Genomic DNA, 17,117 nt, shown 5'->3' with positions numbered 1-17,117 from the left:
ATTTACCTGACCAAGAAGAAAAGCACAAAAAGCCTCCTCAAGTTTCAAATCGACTCCCTCTGATGCTATCAGACATTCACATATAGTTTTTGCTTTTTCAACCTACAAAAGAATAGCATAAGCAACAGTAATGATTAAAGGAAATATAGAAATTCGCTATTAAGCTATGGGTTGATCAGATGCTCAAATGAAATTACCAAGTCTGTCTGCCTGCTTGAAAACCCAAGGGCAAGATGAGCTTTGAAAGCCATATAGAAGCAATTAAAATCAACCACAACCCTTTGATTCTGTGACTCAATTGATTTCTTGTTCTTTCTTATAAGAGCTAATTCATCCCATGGGAGAAGATCAACCAATTCTGCTGCCATTAGCCTACCAAGAGCTTGGCTTAAGAAGCATGGCCAATCTTGAACCTGACACGATGTTTCCACATCAAGACCTTGTCTCAGCAATTCGCGTAACGCTGCAATTGCTCCAGCTCTCCGTTCAGTATTGGTGGGTAAGCTTGGCATTCCCAACAACTCCAGTGTGCAAGCAGGTGCAAGTTCCTCCAAAGATTCTTCAATCTGAAACCAGGACAAGCAATAAGTCTTTGTTTTGGTTGTTCTTTTATAGGAAATATGTTTAAAACCAAATGACATAGCAGATCAATCAACCATCTATAAAATTTAGAAAATGTAACATTTTAATCATGAAGTAACAAAAACAATATAGAGGGGAAACAAAAACTTGGAATGCATAATAAAACTAAAATGGTAAGAACATGACATCCCTAAGTTGTTTTACATCCCAAAACATCTTGAAAATTTCCTGGTTACAATCCTACCACACATTTTTCATATGACAAATATAAAAGATATTTCATTAAGAAAAAATAAAAACTAATTGCATGTTTTTCAATTTTTTAGAAAAGACTGCCAAATTTTCATGAATTTTCGTAAATGCTAATAATGCTATCTGAGGTTGTTTTAAAATATTGTTTGTAAGTTCAAGTGAACCAGTCCATCGACTCCATTGCACTATTAGGATCTATTGTCAGCACATCGTGTTTAAGGCTTAATCCATATGTGTATAAGAATACCTGAAATAAAGAATGTAATACAACAATAAAGGACAGTACAACTAAGGTATTTACATTGTCAGCACATCGTGTTTGAAGTTTAATCAGTATGTATAGAAGGTCACAGCTAACTTCCCGTGGCGGCTGACCTTACAGAATTGACCCGCATAGTCACCATAATGGCACATAACACTGTTCATGAGTTACTATGTTGGGAGGGACCTAGCACCACTGGAGGATCGCCAACTAATCTCCAATGGAGTTTGACCTTACAGGATTGACCCTCATAGGCACCATAGTTGGTAGTCTTGGATAAGTCAATTGTTCAACTATACCGAACACATTAGTGTAAATGAGTTAGACTGAATGTTGCCATGATTTCAGTTAAACGTCACGTATGTACCAAAACACGTTAGTGTAAATGAGTTAGAATGTTGCCATGATTTCTGTTAATGCCCCATATGTATCAAAACACATTCTTGTATCATAATTTTACATATGATTGCAGCTCCAACCACACCAAAGAGACTACTTATTGAGTATTCTAACATTCACCCAGGCTTCATGCTTTTTTTTTTTCCGAATAACCTAAATGTACGAAGCGAGTGACAAAGGCATTCTTGCTAGCCATGGTGACAACGCAAATCAGGAGTCTCAAGATTACCCTTAGTTTCAGCTATTTATAGGCATTCGTTTTAACTCTTGTAATTGTCCTAAATACCAATTTTTTATTTAAGAGGCTTCGTAATTTTAAAATTATTTTTACAAATTTCACTCATGGGATCTCAAACTCAAATTTTTTTATTCCATTCCCTTACATATTCCTTTCCCCCTTACCGCGGTTCTTGTGCCCATGATCACCTCAAAGTTAGTAGTAACTTGAGTTTCTCAACCACTGTCAAAGATTAAGTTACTGGTACCCCCACAGTCTACAAGGATGACTACTTCTTCATGCTTGATTGTTCCTCTCACCTTCACCATTCCCAGGGTAGAAAACTCCACCACCTTGTTCCTCTAACCTTCACCTTCCATTCCGTTGTCAAATAAATCTCCATCCAAATTTCCTTCTACTCAGCACAATTCCTCTGATGCTATTTCGTCACTCACAACTAGAAATCTCAATTCCTTGCTTTCACATTTTTTACCTACAAAGAACTTCTCATTGCATTGGTAACACCTTTCTTTTTTTGTGACTACAGTTGTGTAACAGTTAGGCACTTGTAAGACAGTTGCCTATACTGGGTAGGTTGAGGGCTAGCCAATGTTATCGTGAGAATGGGACGCACAACAATCACCATCATTAAAGTTTTTGTTAGCATGTTCTTTGTGCTACTCATCAACGTAGTACTAGAATTGTTTGGTTTAAGTAACTTACTTGAGCCCATCCCAAATTTAGCCATATGGGCATGTTCTTATCCTTTGTCACCTTCATCATGGCCTCTAAGCGTAGGGGTTTGAAGCATAGTACTTCAGTACAAATTTCATCCTCCAACCCTTTAGAAACATTTCCTCCGTTACTTCCTTGGAAAAATGGTAAAACGGCCCAAACAATGCATCAAAACATGCCCAAAAGTCAGCAATTGTGCTCTCTTGTCGATTGGCTAGGAACAAGAACATACGGAACCTCTTGCGACGGCCAGAAGCGGTTCAATAACCTTCTCTTCAGGTCTCTCTAGTCTTCAAATGGGTTCCTTCTCTCAGCCCAATGGAACCAATGAAGTGCAACTCCAATAAAATTGATTGTTGTTACTTTCTCCTTCTCTGCCTCTGATAACCGATGTATATCAAAACGTCACTTTGCTCAAAAGAGTCAATCATTCAGCTGGTCTCCGTCAAGCACTAATACATCAACCCTTTTGAATTCATGTATGACTATTCGTCATTATTTGATTTTGTCCTCTCGATTTTTCGTCCTTGCACTCCCTTTACTGCTTGTTCATCCCCATTCTGCCTCAAGTTTCTATTTTTTGTCCTAGGTCCCTCTTTATGTAGAGAATTGTGTTCATACTTCAGTAGCTAAAACCTTTTAATTATCATTTGTTGTCTGTCGGTGGTCCTCCATACTTGGAAGAGACTCCTAATATTTTTCTATTCATTTTCACCCATAAATTTTTCTAGCTCTGGAAATTATCACAAACTGATTACATACTTTTCTTCGACTCTCCATTCGCTCTTCAAGTATGCATCGTGACATGCTCCTCATCTTACCCGGGATGATTTCTCTAATACAACTTTGTAAGGATCCTTCTTACAATGATATAGTTAATCAATAAAGAATGAGATTCCAAGTTTCAACAACCATTCGAGAGGGTGGGTCTCTCCCTTTTCATATCCAGACTGGCATGACAAACTAACAACAAAACATGAGCCTCGACAAAAGCTCCATCCAAAATATAATACTAACAACGGGCATTAACTGATGAAGTGAATATTTCCATCCTTGCCCTCCTAACATACACTCTACAATTAGGGGCCTCACAATTTATATCAGTAAGCTAAAATATTTATTTTCTCTACCAGAATGAAATGGATTCAGAAGGTAGGCAAAAGAATGTATTGTGGATTGATTCAATAAAGACTTTTTGAGACATTTGGAAGGAAAAAAGTTCGATAATTTTGTAAAATAAAAGCATATTACGGGAAAAGAGATTTTCTTTCATGAAACAAGTATCAGCTTCATGGCGCATTCTTTCTTTATATTTTTGCAATAGTTCTTTATTTGAAATATGTACTCATGGGAGTCCTTTTGTAATCTAGGTTGAGTTGGTTGTTGTGGGTGGGTTAGGTTGATGGTCTTTTGAAATTTTGTTACTTTGTTAATTTCGGATAAATAGACTTAACTTGGGTTTTACTATTGTAACTTTTCACTTATCAATGAAAAGGTTCTCTTAAAAAAAAAAATTCTTTTGCATTCTTTAACAATATCTTGTATAGACCACGAAAATGTTAGTATTGGCCTATTGGGAGCCTTGGGTGAGCAAAGCATTAGTAGGTAACCAACTCAAAGTAATGTCAATTTAACCTTCCTCAGTAATGTACCTATCATTTTTAATCTAAAAACACGGATCAAATATGAAATTACGAAGGTACTTATTCTCGCAAACGATCTACCTCTTTTCTACAATAACAAAACTATTATTCCAAATACAAAAAATACTAATTATGGATAGATAGAGAAGAAGCTGAATATTCCTCCCCTTTTCTTCAATAATGAACATACCATTTTTAATCTATATACAAGAATACTTGTTCTAAACTTAACAAATACTCGAATGACAAATCCATAATCCAAAGTGAAAACCAATTCTTACACACTGAGCAACAAAGGAGAGAGACCAAAAATGAAAGAAAACTGAAGAGTGAGAGTGACCTTTACATTGCTCGAAATCCCTATTCGTTTTCAAAATTATCAAATTTTATTGCTAAGTATTGTACTTCAGAACTGTTCACTAATTCAACAAAAGTTGGATTTCTTCTCAAAAACACTCTAGATATTATATACACAAGCTAGAAACCCCCAAGGGGAAAAGAAAATATACTATCACAGAGAAAAAACGGTGGTCGGCCAAGTCAAGGTACAAGAGTCTGCATGCATAATAGACGGAGCATTAAATTTCCTAACAGTTTATTAGAATAAAAAAGTGACATAATAAAAGAACTGGACTTTCACCTGAGATAACAGTTTTAGTTTCTGAAGAGATGTTTGACCTCTTAGTAGATATTGAGCACGTGCCAGAGCTTCAAAACCTTGAGACACCGTGTTCTTTTCAAAACCAATCTTTGCAATTGCACACTTCAAGAAAGCACCTAATATAAGAATAGGAAGTATAACAAGACTAAAATAAGAATGGGGTGTTCCAGGAGTCTTGGCCTACTGTCCATAACAACATACCTCTGCTAATACCATGGAAAGCAGTATATCGTGCATATAAGGCTTAGCCAATGGACATTGAATAACTGTCTTTCCAATGTCGAGCACTATTTTTGCTTGTCCAACCTAAACAAATAGGGAAGAAATAAAAATTACATTACTCTCATCTGTTTCAATTTGTCTCACTCCAAGATGAATAAAAGGAAAAGATTGAACTCCCATCAGACTAAAATCAACAAGAAAGTGCTTCAGCTTTTTAAAAATTCAACCAACGTTAGCATAAGAAATATTAAAAAGAGGTTGCATGCTTAAGAAACAAGAGAATCAAACTTTAGGGGCAAAAATAAAATTACTCTAAATGCAACCTATAATTTAACAACTGAACCTGGAATGTTTAAGCTACGAAATGTTATAATAAAAAAAAATTAAAAGGGTATAACATGAATTTCCCAAAAAGGTGAGTACTATGCATGTTGAACTACCTCTTGAAGAAGGCAAAGAGCACCTGGCAACCAAGCCCAAGGAATTCGAATGGAAGACTTAGGTGGGATGTTTTCCTTCATATTACCAGCATAACGTGGTTCAAACAGAAGCTTATCTCTCACATCCATTAAAAGATCCTGCAATATCCCAAAATAACATTATATAAATATGAAGAGAACGCTTTTCTCCTGTTTTATAAAATGATGAAGTACAACTTAATATGGCCCCTCAATTATAAAAGGACTAGCAGGTGAAAAAAATAAAGACTAAATTATTAAAAAAAAAGCTCCTAAACTTTGTCATTTGTTTCAAAAATTCCCCTGTTCTTTCATAAGTTATAATATTATCCTCCACCTTTCATATACAATTCTTCTCTAAAAAAGAAGGGATTTCTGGTAACTCCACATGTCTCGATGAGAGAGAAAATTTTGGTAGGAATAAAAGTTGAATAAGGATGGATTTTGTAATTCTTCTTTCAATCAGTACTCCCCAAACGTCCCTCACTTTGTGCCATCTAAGGAGGTGCATTCCACATTTTTCTATACGGCCATCTATAGGAATTCCTAAAACATATCTCCAAAAAATTTGAACTTTATGTGTGCCAGGTTATCCACAAAAGAGTCAACTTGATTGAGTATAGAGGAAGCTATCCAGTTTGATTGGGCCGCTATATTGCATTCTCTGTAGGAGGGTGGCTGAGGATCTCGACAATATTCAAGGCAGGGGCTGCTACTAAAAATCAGTCCATCAAAGACAGAATAAAGAAATATTCCAAAAAGCTAGACCAAGAACCATTAGAAAGAGGAAGATCAATGAGGGTCGCATTGTCAATAAACCAAAATTCCTATGATGAGAGTAAAAAGAGAGCATTCCATAACAAATCTCTTCATCTTTCCTCAAAGAAGATTTCAAAAATTCTATTTTTCCTTTTTAGAAAGGAAACAATTTCATTGATGCTATGGAATTTACAAACAAGAGAAACTCATCCACTGAAATCTTATATATCTATATATATATATAAAAGAGACAATTTCATTATATTTGAAATTTACAAAAAAGATGTGTTATCAATAATGCTTACAAAAGACCTTCCCAATTTATAATGAGGGATGCATGACTATAGGAAGTAAAAATATCAAACAATTTACACCAAGAAATGACATGGTAAATGATATTGTCAAAGAGTCTAGTATAAGTCGGTGTCTTCTCCATGATTACTCTTTGATTTCTTTCTTTCTATAGATTCCAAAAGAAAGCTACGACAAGATTTGTCCATGGCATAGTTTTTTCATTCTTGAAGGGGTGGTATGTTAAAACCACATCCAATAATTCTTTTATCTCCCTAGGAAAAAAAAGGTGTCATCCAAGGATATTGCAAATCTTTATCCATAAATTATAACTATATGCACACTGCACAAACAAGGCTCCAATCAAGATCGTGGGGAAATTTGGTAAAGATAGTCCTTTGTACATAATGATATGTAAAAGGACATGATTTCTGAGACAATCTCATCTTCGTTAACTTAACTTCGTCTTTGTGTCGATAGAATTTTCATGATGGTACTATTTTGTTTCTTTGAGGCCATGATGTGATGGAAAAATCTGGAGTTTATGTCACCCTCTTCAAGTTATCCTTTTTTAAACTTTTGTCTCCAAGATTGCTCTTCCTTTGCTGCAAACAAAATGAGTTCAGCTTTCATGAGCTTCTTACGTGTGTGTTGAACTAATGAATCTATGTCCTGACCTGCCACAGAAAGGTGTGTTCTTCCACCAGTATTCTATCGTGGGCAAAAATTCAACGTGATCCAACCATATTCTCAAAACGAAAGAGCGAGGGGCCCATGGAAAGTACAATGGATAATGATCCAATGTACCTCTATTTAGTCTTCAGACACCAGCATTACTAAATTTTTCTAAGAGACATACATTAGCCAGAAATTAATCGATGAGCATCATTGATTTGTCAAGGTGGGTGGGGATCTATTGTTCGACCAAGTATAAAGACCATTACTAAGGGAATGATCAATGAGTTTATCTTTTCTTATGAAATTAATAAAATGTTTCATGCCTTTGTGACTTTTCTGTTGATTTTCCATGTGCCCATTGGAAGATACTGAAATCACCTGCCAAATGCTAATTTCTTGTGAAAAGGAAAGAGAGGTCCAGTAATTCCTACCAATAGAGGGGTCTTTCTTGGTATCTACAGGGGCCATAGATCCTTGATATCCAAAAGAATGTAACCGTTAGCCAAAGGAATACGTGTTGTTATGGTGTACAGACCTTCAGTGACTTCAGAGATGATCATAGCTGGGTCATTCCACATCATTAAGATCCCCCCCGATGTTGCGGAGGCATCCAAAGATTTCCAACCATTATGTCTAGCACTCCAAAGGGATTTAACAATCAATAGAATTCAATTTTATTTCTGGAAGAATGATCAAATTTGATTTGAGGAGGAAGGTTTTGATGAGGGCTCTCTTCTACTAGTCTCTCGAGCCTTTGACATTCCAAGAGATGATAATCAGAAAAGGTTTTGGCCACCCGATTGGGAATTGCTGGATTTATCATAATTGATGTTTGAGAGGAGGCCAGCAATCTCCCCAATCAGTTTGCACTGTTTCTTGGCTGTAGTGGATTTTTTTTTTTTTTTTTTCCATGATGAGACTGCAATGAAGTACATGTGGCGTTCTTTCAACCATGGTGCCAGAATTCTGATGGTTGTTGGTGTGAGGGTCACTGAAATCGGGATGACTTTTTCTGCCTTTGTTTCATTCTGTTTTTCCTGAAGTAGTGTCAAATATTGTATTTTAGAGGATAATCTCTAGCGATGAGAGAGAGAGATTGGGTGTACCTGCACTAGGGAGGGAAAAAAATATCTTGCTTGGAGGTTTAAAGAAACTATATCAACAAAAACGGAGGGAAAAAAATTTATATTTCCATCCTTGACATCAATTTCTGCTGGGATGAAGCCACAAATGTTTTCCTCAACTTCAATTACAGCAGCCAAGCAATCAATAAAGTTAAGTGTTTGGGAGGAAATACAGATCAACCACCAAAATGTTGCCCTATAGCTTCAAAGAATGGTTATTTCCAATATATCAAAGGTAAATTCTTCATAGAGATCCATCCTCCCTATAAATTCTAGATGGGAATTTGTTATAGGTCCAAGTCCAAGATCGAGTTATGGGTCTCTCATAAGTGGAGGTAGAAGGTGTTTGTGTGGGTGAAGAAGTAGAACTCTTCTTTAGACCTATTTTGAATAGTTGTAAGGCTCAAATAGAGGAAACCTTAATACCTCTAAGTTAAAAGTACTCCGGACTAAATTGAGAATCTTTTGCTACCCTCTTCATTGATGTTTATGACTAATTATACAAGTTGTATAACAATCATTGATACATCAATGAAACCATAACTCAATCATGGAGGATTATTCTCCTAAAACAAAAGAAATGACTATGAAAGTGGAGACCTAGGAACAATGACCAACATTAGTTGTTACACCGATGGAACAATGACCCAACCATGAAGGATCATCCTTCTCAAACAAAGGAAATAACTAAAAATATAAATGAGTGGACTTCTTACAATACGGAAACTGAAAAAATGCATGAAGAAAAATTCAACCAACAACAAAAGATAGTTTGAATTGGTCAACCTTCAATTATTCTTCTTTTACATGTCATCGTCAATGGATTCCATACATGGCTGCTTTTTTTTTTGCCATGAGTGTAATGTGTGTACATTTGTAGTGGCATTGTATCAGAATGCTTCCAGCGGTCAATTTTCAAATGAAGATCACCAAAAAAGACCCCAGTTTCCATCAAATTCAAATCAAAGAAATCACCATCAATCTTTATCAAAGTCTTGTCATCCAGAAATGGATTAATTGAAGTTTCGGACTGGAAATAATTTTGTAATGTGATCTACAAATCCTTCCAAGAGTAGAGAGCAAGCATCCTAGAAACCACCAAAATGGATTTAAAGTACAAAACCACCACTTTTCTCTCTTTCCTCACCCAAAAAGAAAAAACCTAAGGAAATCACAATGGGCACTGCTTTCAAATGATCATAACTTTGAAGAAAGCTAGAATCCTGCCTGATCACTTCCACATAACTTTTAAATTTTTTGCTTGGTTTTCACCATAACATCCTGTGATGAAACAACTTCCTGAATCTGAGTAGAAGAAATAGGTGTAGAATGCTTCAACTCCCCCTGTTTTAAGAGAAATTCTCTTACCATCTCCAAACAACAATTCATCTCTTCTAATCAAAACCAGCAGTAACATGAACATTTTTTTCTTCCTCTCAAGGAAGGCCAAACGGCACATTAAAAGTACAAACCAAGGGGAGGATCAAAACTTACAAACGAATGGTCCCAAAATCCTCCTTAAATTTCTTATGAAAAAACGAGTGTACTGGAAATTGCAATAGTTCAACCAAGGAACATCCAAACCAACGTATAAGAGAGAAAGAAAGAGGAATCTGCTCAGCAATTTGAAGAGAGACATAATAATTGGGCAATGGAAAGAGTTACATTAATGATAGTCTGCCACCTTTAGAAATAAAGAAATGCAGCTGATTTAGAAGTTTTCTTTGGGAGGAGAAAAAATTGTGTCACAAGCAATTGCAAACAGTTTATATGAAGGCTATCCCTACCCATTAGAAGCCTTTAACCAAATTCTTTGATGCACCATACATTAATAATTCACTAAGGCAATTGGCTACCAAGATGAAAAGGAAAGGTAAAAGAGGATTGCCTTTCCATTAATGATGATAAAGAAAAATCTCCACGGTACAACTTCTAATCCAACTTCTCCATTTTAAGCCAGAACACTTAACTTTCAAAATTTCATCTAGAAAGTCCCAATCAAATTTATCAAAAGCTTTCTCCATATCAAGTTCGATGACCACCCCTTTTTTCTTCTTTTTCAATCAAACATCTAAGAGCTCATTGAGTGAAGGGGAGGCATCCAAAATTTGACGACCTGCCATAAAAGCCGATTGATATTCCAAAATCATTGAAAGCGAGAAACTTTTCAATCACTCAGATAAAATCCTAACAATATCTTGTACATAAGGCTAATGTCAATGATCTTCCACAGCCCTAGCATCCACCTTCTTGGGAATACGGCAGATATAAGTCTAGCAAATATTCAAAAGTGTTTTCATTCATATGAAACAACTAGCCATGATAACTAGAAAACCGTTCAACTCTAAACCAAATGTTCACAAAGAAAAGAATCAACATGTACTTCAACCAGTCAACATAAAGTCCCAACCTGGCGAGATGCAATGGCATCAACAGAGTAACCTTCTTCGATTTCAACATTTCTTAATTCCATCACCGATTTAACAATCTCATCTTTTTCCGATTTTTCTGGGACACCAATAAGCTGCACAATGAACGTTTGTATCATATAACTAATTGAAAATATATCATAAAAAGGTGAGCTGACAATGTAATCACGTCTTGTTCAAGTCATTAAAGCATAAACTTGTAAGACTAAAGAAAATAAAAAGGCACATATCAAAAATAATTCATCAGTTTATCAAAACACGGTTAAGGGTGAGCAATATAGCAAAGAGCAAGGATGAGATATTTACAAAAAAAAAAAAAAAAAAGAAAGAAAGATACAAGTCACCCTATCATTTGAAAGGTCCAGACCTTGAGAGATGTTCTATTTGCTAACTCAAGATCACCCTTTACGTTTAGTGATTGCAAGAGAAGCTAGTTTTCACTTATCAATCCTTGTATCATTCAACCAATGAATTAAGGATGGTAAAGTTTTCTTTCATATTTTTCAAGACTTGTTTTTATACTTGTGAGTGTCTAAGCTAACTTGCACACACCTCAAATATTCTCAAAGGACGACTGAATAGCATCTAGAATTTGTTGACAAGAAACCTCATAGAATATTAAATCCTAGGTAAGTAGCCATCATGGCTTGAATCTATTCCCTATAAGCCTTTTATTATTTTTATGGTCTTTGTTGACCATTAAGCTAACACAATGTGGTTTATTAATGTAATGCCCTGAATAAGTTAAGTTAACCCACGAGAAGACTAAATGACCAATGGAGAATCTAAGAGACTCAAGGAGGTAAATTCAATGCCCTAAGAAGGTTTCATGAGGACTTAAGGTCTTTGGAAAAGGATTGGAAAGGAAAAAGTAAGTATAAATGGCAAAAATGCCATTTTTATAATTTTTAAGGAACTTTCCGGATTTTTAATTCCTTACAAAGAAGGAATTTCAAGATCTCAACAAGGGAAAACAACCAAAAAAACCTTAAAACTTTGAAAAAGTTTGTATTTTTCTGAAAAGAATAACAAAATAATTTTAAAAAAGTGGAAAATTACTAAAATACCCCTGAACTTTGAAATATTTACGAAAATGTCATTGATCAAAAAGACCAGATTTACAACCGTAAGGGCAGCCTGCATAAAATCGAGGATATCTCAAAATCCAACCGTTGATCTTCCCCGAATTTTGATATGTTCTAGAAGACACAAAACTCATCAAATCCAACGGCTGCCATTCAAAGTGAAGGTCAACGAGCCCTTGATCGAAGAAGATATTTTCCGTCAAAAATTTTAGAAAATTAAACTTCAAATTTGAGGCGATTCTAGATGTTTTAATGTCGGTTTAAGCTCCCTCTATAAATTATGAAGTATGGGGGGTCATTTGGAGCAAGAAACATGAGTTGGCAAGCCTCCAATCACAAGTTATAAGAGTTTTGTTTTTGGATCTCTCCCTCTTGGATTTCTTCTAAATTCGGAAGCTATAATCCACTATTTCCCTATGAACTTGTTCTACACCTTCTAAATAAGATTGCCGACAACTTTGGTGAAGAAATCGAGTGGTGAAAGTGTCTCTAACGTGTTTACCCTATACAGTTTGCCATTAACGAGTTTATGAAAAAACTTGAATTCCCAATCCGAGGTTACACACGAATTCTGCATTTCTAACCTATCCCATTCAGTTCCTACACCATCAAGGAGTATTTTCATAGGAGACCTTGAAGAACAACCTCAAGAGCATGCCAATCGAAGGAAATCGTTTTCAGGTAAGATTTGAATTTCTTACCTATGGTTCCTCTGGTTCAAAATTAAGCATTTCATTAGTTTTAGGGGATTAAGTTGAACGTTTTTTATGAAGAAAACGAGACCTAATGAGGCCTAGATCAAGCTGCCCAAGAGGATTGAGTTTCTGCATCTTGGTTGACTTGCAAACCAAGGTTTTGACTCCAAAATTGACCACGATCACGTGAAGTCATCCCTTCAAAATAAATTTGTAAGCTTGAGGGAAATATAAGGAATAAGTGTGAAGAAATTGTGGCCTGAAAGTGTCCAAATCATTCCAACCAATAAGAAATTCCAGTCGGTTTACTTCGGTGAGGAAACAGATTTTCCATCGACTATGAAGGCCTATAACTTGAGCTACATTGCACGAAAAGGTAAGATGTTTGTCCCCATCTCTTCCTTGATGTACCATCTTTAAGTTCCATGAAGAAATCAAGGGAAGAAACACTTTGAAATGAGTTGGAGAGGCTGATTTTCAGATGGTGCGCTCGTCTATTTTCTTTATGAGGAAGAAGACATTGAAGTGACTGATTTCAGCTCAACTTCATATTTCCTCTTGGTTCTCAAAATTAACCCCCTTCGAGACCCATTCTCATGAAATTCTTGATGGTTCTAGAAATTAGACACCCTAACAAAGCTATCAAAGAAAAATTGGAGTAATCCGAGTACCGAAAGCTCGAGAATCGAGACCCCGAACATCCACCGAAATGAAAGTAGCAAACCTGGACTTAAGTATGAAGGATTATGGAAGAATTCAGTCAAGAGTCGTGAGTTAAGGACCTAAACCGAGCATTTTTCTTGAGAATCAAATAACATTAAAATAACCCACTAAATGAATTCCACTTCCCATCAAATTTTAATGCTAGCTATAATATGACACGTTAAGGTTATATATGAAATTTGGTGGTCTTTGGATAAGGATAAGTAGCTAAATCAAGTAACGGTATAAAATGACCATAATACCCCTATGGTAACCTACCTTCGGTTCATGACCCAAATAACCTCCAAAGGTTATGAAACTTTATAAGAGGCATTATTTTATGATGTCTAAGGATTATGTAAAGTTTTAGAACCAAATGAAGGCAAAAGACCAAATGAAGAAAATGACTAATTTTGCGGTGTTCTCAAGCAAATAAGCTTCAAGCTTACTTCACAGGAACATTAGTTATCTCCATCAGACCTTATCCAAATTAATTTGAAATTGGAATAGTCAAAAAAAAGGTCAAGTTTTCATGTGACCAGTAGCCCATAACAGCTTGAATACTTCAGACAGGGTGCAAAGAAGATATGGAACAAGGAGGTTGTCGGTTGTGTTTTCACAAAAATGAAACTAACTGCTAACTGAAATTGTTCTCCTTGATCAGATGGAGGAAACTTGCTCTATTACATCAGTTATAAACACACAAAAAGCTCATGGAAACAGAAATTATTTCGTTGGCAGCAGAGGAAGAGCAATCTTAGAGACAATGTAAAAAAACGATGACTAGAGGAGGGTGACATAAACTCCAAATTTTTCCATCATATCATGGCTACAAAGAGATGAAAGAGTACCATCATGAATATTCTACCGACATAAGTCGAAGTTTAGTAAACGAAGATGAAATTGTCTCAAAATTTGTGTCTTTTTACATGTCCTTAGGCGATGCCCTCATCAAATTTCTCCATGATCTTGTGTGGAGTCATATTGATCAATAGCAAGCTGCCTCCCTCAAGGTTACTTTCACCGAAGAAGAGGTGGGGAAGGTGATACAGCACCTAGTCTCCAACAAAACTCCAAGAACGGATGAATTTACCTCATTTTAAAAAAAAATGTTGAAACATTTTGAGAGCCGATATTATGTGAGTGTTTTAGATGGTTTGAGAAGGGAGTTATCATTGGCAACCTAAACGAAACATACATTTATTCTCAGAGAAACTGGATGCCCGCCCTATCACAGATTTTCACTCATAAGTCTTATGACCTGACTATATAAAATCATAGCAGAAGTGTTATCAAAACGTCTTAAAAAGGTTCTCCATTTCACAATTACTGGACAACAAACAGCTTTTATAGAGGTTATTGGTATCAATGTTAACATGGGGATTATTGAAGAATTTGTTAGCATATACGGTTGTAAAAGGATGAATGATTGAATATGTACCTAGGATTCCCCTTAAAAGGAAACCATAAATCTTTTCCTTTTTCCTTCTAGAAGACTATTATTGAAAAAGTAGAGTTGTCAACATGGTTCATGTTATACTTCAAAAGGCGAAACGCTCACCCTAATACAAACCACACTAATCAACCTCCTCACTGCATGTCTCTCTTTGAAATGCCACAAAAAGTGCCTAAGGATATAGAAAAGCTATTCAGGAACTATCTGGGGAAAGATGACCCAGATCTTGTTCGATGGAATATCACAAACCTCCCAGCAGAAACAGGAGGACTCGGTCTATTTTCAATAAAGAAGAACAAAGCTCTCCTTGCAAAATGGATATGGAGATATCATCATGAAGAAAATGTTGTGTGGAGAAAACTTATAAAGGCTAAATATACTCCTACATCATGCAAAAATCGACCCCCTCCATCTTCTGCAAAAAAAAGTCATGGAAGTACATAAAGAAACATCAAAACCTCACCACCAACCGAATTCGCAATAGGGTGAGTGATGGAGGAAGCAAATCATTTTGAACCAACCCATGAATGGAAAACACCACGCTAACCCAACGAAATCCACTTTTGTATAGACTCTCTCATAGCAAAAGAGTTACGATCAAAGAAACGTGGAATGTTGTCGACAAATTCTGGGACTTAAAGCTTGGTAGGAACCTAAATGATAACAAAGCACGAAATGGGTCGAATTAAGCCTAACAAATGAAGCAGACTCATTAACTTGGCTTCTTAGAGCTAACAAAATCTTTGATGATGGACATGGGGAAAAAAGTACAAGCAATATATCTCACACTAACAAAGATAGTATGAAAAGAAAATCACCCTAAAAAGTTGAAGTTCTTCTTTTGAGAAATAGCGCATAGAGTCATTAACACAAGTGAAAAATCTTCAAAAAAGAATGCCCTACATGACTTAATTTTTAAATTGGTGTCAATGTAAGAAAAAAAAATGAATCACAAAGTCACTTATTTATGCAATGCACATATGCTCAGATTTCTGGACAACAATTCTAAATATCTTTGGATGGCATCTCACATTTCCTAGAGAGGCAAAAGATCTATTGGACACGGCTTTAACATCCTATCCCTTCCAAAATGCAAAAGTCCAATTATGGAAAAACCTCATCATGCCTTTCTTTTGGAATCTATGGAAAGAAGGAAATCAAAGAGTATTCGCGGAAAAGACACATACTTATGCAAAGCTCTTCAACAATATTGTTTACCAAGCTATATCTTGGTGTAAACTGTTTAATATTTTTACTTCCTATAGTCATACCTCCATCATTATAAATAAAGGTCTTTTTTAAACATTATGGATATTACATCCCTTTTCTAGATTACAATTATTAATAAAATGGGCTCTAATTAAAAGAATTAACAAAAATACTTTTTCCCCAAATATTTGCCTCCTTTGCAACTAACGTTCTGAATCCAGTAGCCACCTCCCTTCTGCTTACAAGGGATGGTGTTTCATCCTGAATCTTTCAATTCGGCTTGGTGTTCCCCTAGAAATATAGCCTTTGTGAGCTTCTCTCCGACTGGTGATTTAAAGAGAGAGCTAAGATTTCGTGGTTGAATGCTTGCAGAGCTATTCTTTGGCCTTTTGTGGAAAGAAAGAAACAGCAGATTATTTTCGGATAAATCTTCCTCAAACAATTTTTCTTTTTAAAGTGTACAGTTCATTGCCTCTAATTGAAGTGTTTTACACATATCTTTTTGTAATACACGGTGAATGCTCGACAATCAAGATAGGAGGCCTTTTATTTTTTTTGATCCTCCGTTTTAGCCTTAGGGATTCCTCATCCCTAAGGTCTTTAGGCTGTGTTCTTCCTCTTTTGTTGAATATTTGATTCAATTGAAAGCTTATGATAAAAATTGACTCACATTGTCAAATTATGGCTTAAAAATTGATGTTTACTCAATAATTAAATAAATAAAAAAACATATTAAAAAAATCTAGGTCCCAAGAGGGGACAAGCAGGAAAATCCACTTTCCTTTTGTTTTCATCCTTCTATCAAATACCTTCGATGGTTTAGACAAAAATTATCCCAGAATTCAGTATACTAATCAGAAGTTCTTGGATTGCATATAACATGTAGCGGCATTGTTTCTTTAAATTAAAGGCTAAATTAGTGTCATGAACAGAAATTTATCCTCCAACAATCTCCAAAAACTAAAACTACGGCCAAACAAAAAAAGATCAAAGGATGTATCCATCACCATCTAGCATTCGTTGCTAAACACTATACTGAAAAGGAAACTGATTTAGCCTAAATAATAAACGAGATAACTCTCATAGAAATATAACCCAAAGGATTTCGAATTGTTCAATAGAGGAGACTAGCCCTCTATTTATAAAGAATTTAACAACAAAATTTGAAGAACTAGAGGAATTCAACAAAACTATTAAACTAACTCACTGCATCAAAATCAAAAATGAAAATGAAAATCAGGCAGCGTTACAAATTAAC

The 17,117-nt window shown here is 35.6% G+C and overlaps 1 protein-coding gene across 1 annotated transcript in view; it reads right to left on the bottom strand.

The window, feature by feature from the left end:
- LOC111471990 (plastid division protein CDP1, chloroplastic-like) overlaps window positions 1-17,117 on the bottom strand; it is a 28,601-nt gene that overhangs the window by 10,737 nt on the left and 747 nt on the right. Inside the window, exons 2-7 of the mRNA XM_023117679.1 lie at window positions 10,694-10,807; window positions 5,414-5,551; window positions 4,953-5,057; window positions 4,731-4,853; window positions 198-566; window positions 7-102 (exon numbers count right to left, since the gene is read on the bottom strand). Coding sequence (XP_022973447.1) covers window positions 7-102; window positions 198-566; window positions 4,731-4,853; window positions 4,953-5,057; window positions 5,414-5,551; window positions 10,694-10,807 — 945 coding nt within the window. The remainder of the gene's footprint in view (window positions 1-6; window positions 103-197; window positions 567-4,730; window positions 4,854-4,952; window positions 5,058-5,413; window positions 5,552-10,693; window positions 10,808-17,117) is intronic.

The sequence above is a fragment of the Cucurbita maxima genome, unplaced genomic scaffold (assembly GCF_002738345.1).
Source record: "Cucurbita maxima cultivar Rimu unplaced genomic scaffold, Cmax_1.0 Cma_Scf00061, whole genome shotgun sequence".
NCBI classification, from domain to species: Eukaryota; Viridiplantae; Streptophyta; class Magnoliopsida; order Cucurbitales; family Cucurbitaceae; genus Cucurbita; species Cucurbita maxima.
The sequence above is the reverse complement of the archived record's forward strand: the minus strand, read 5'-3'. Positions and strand labels throughout refer to the sequence as shown.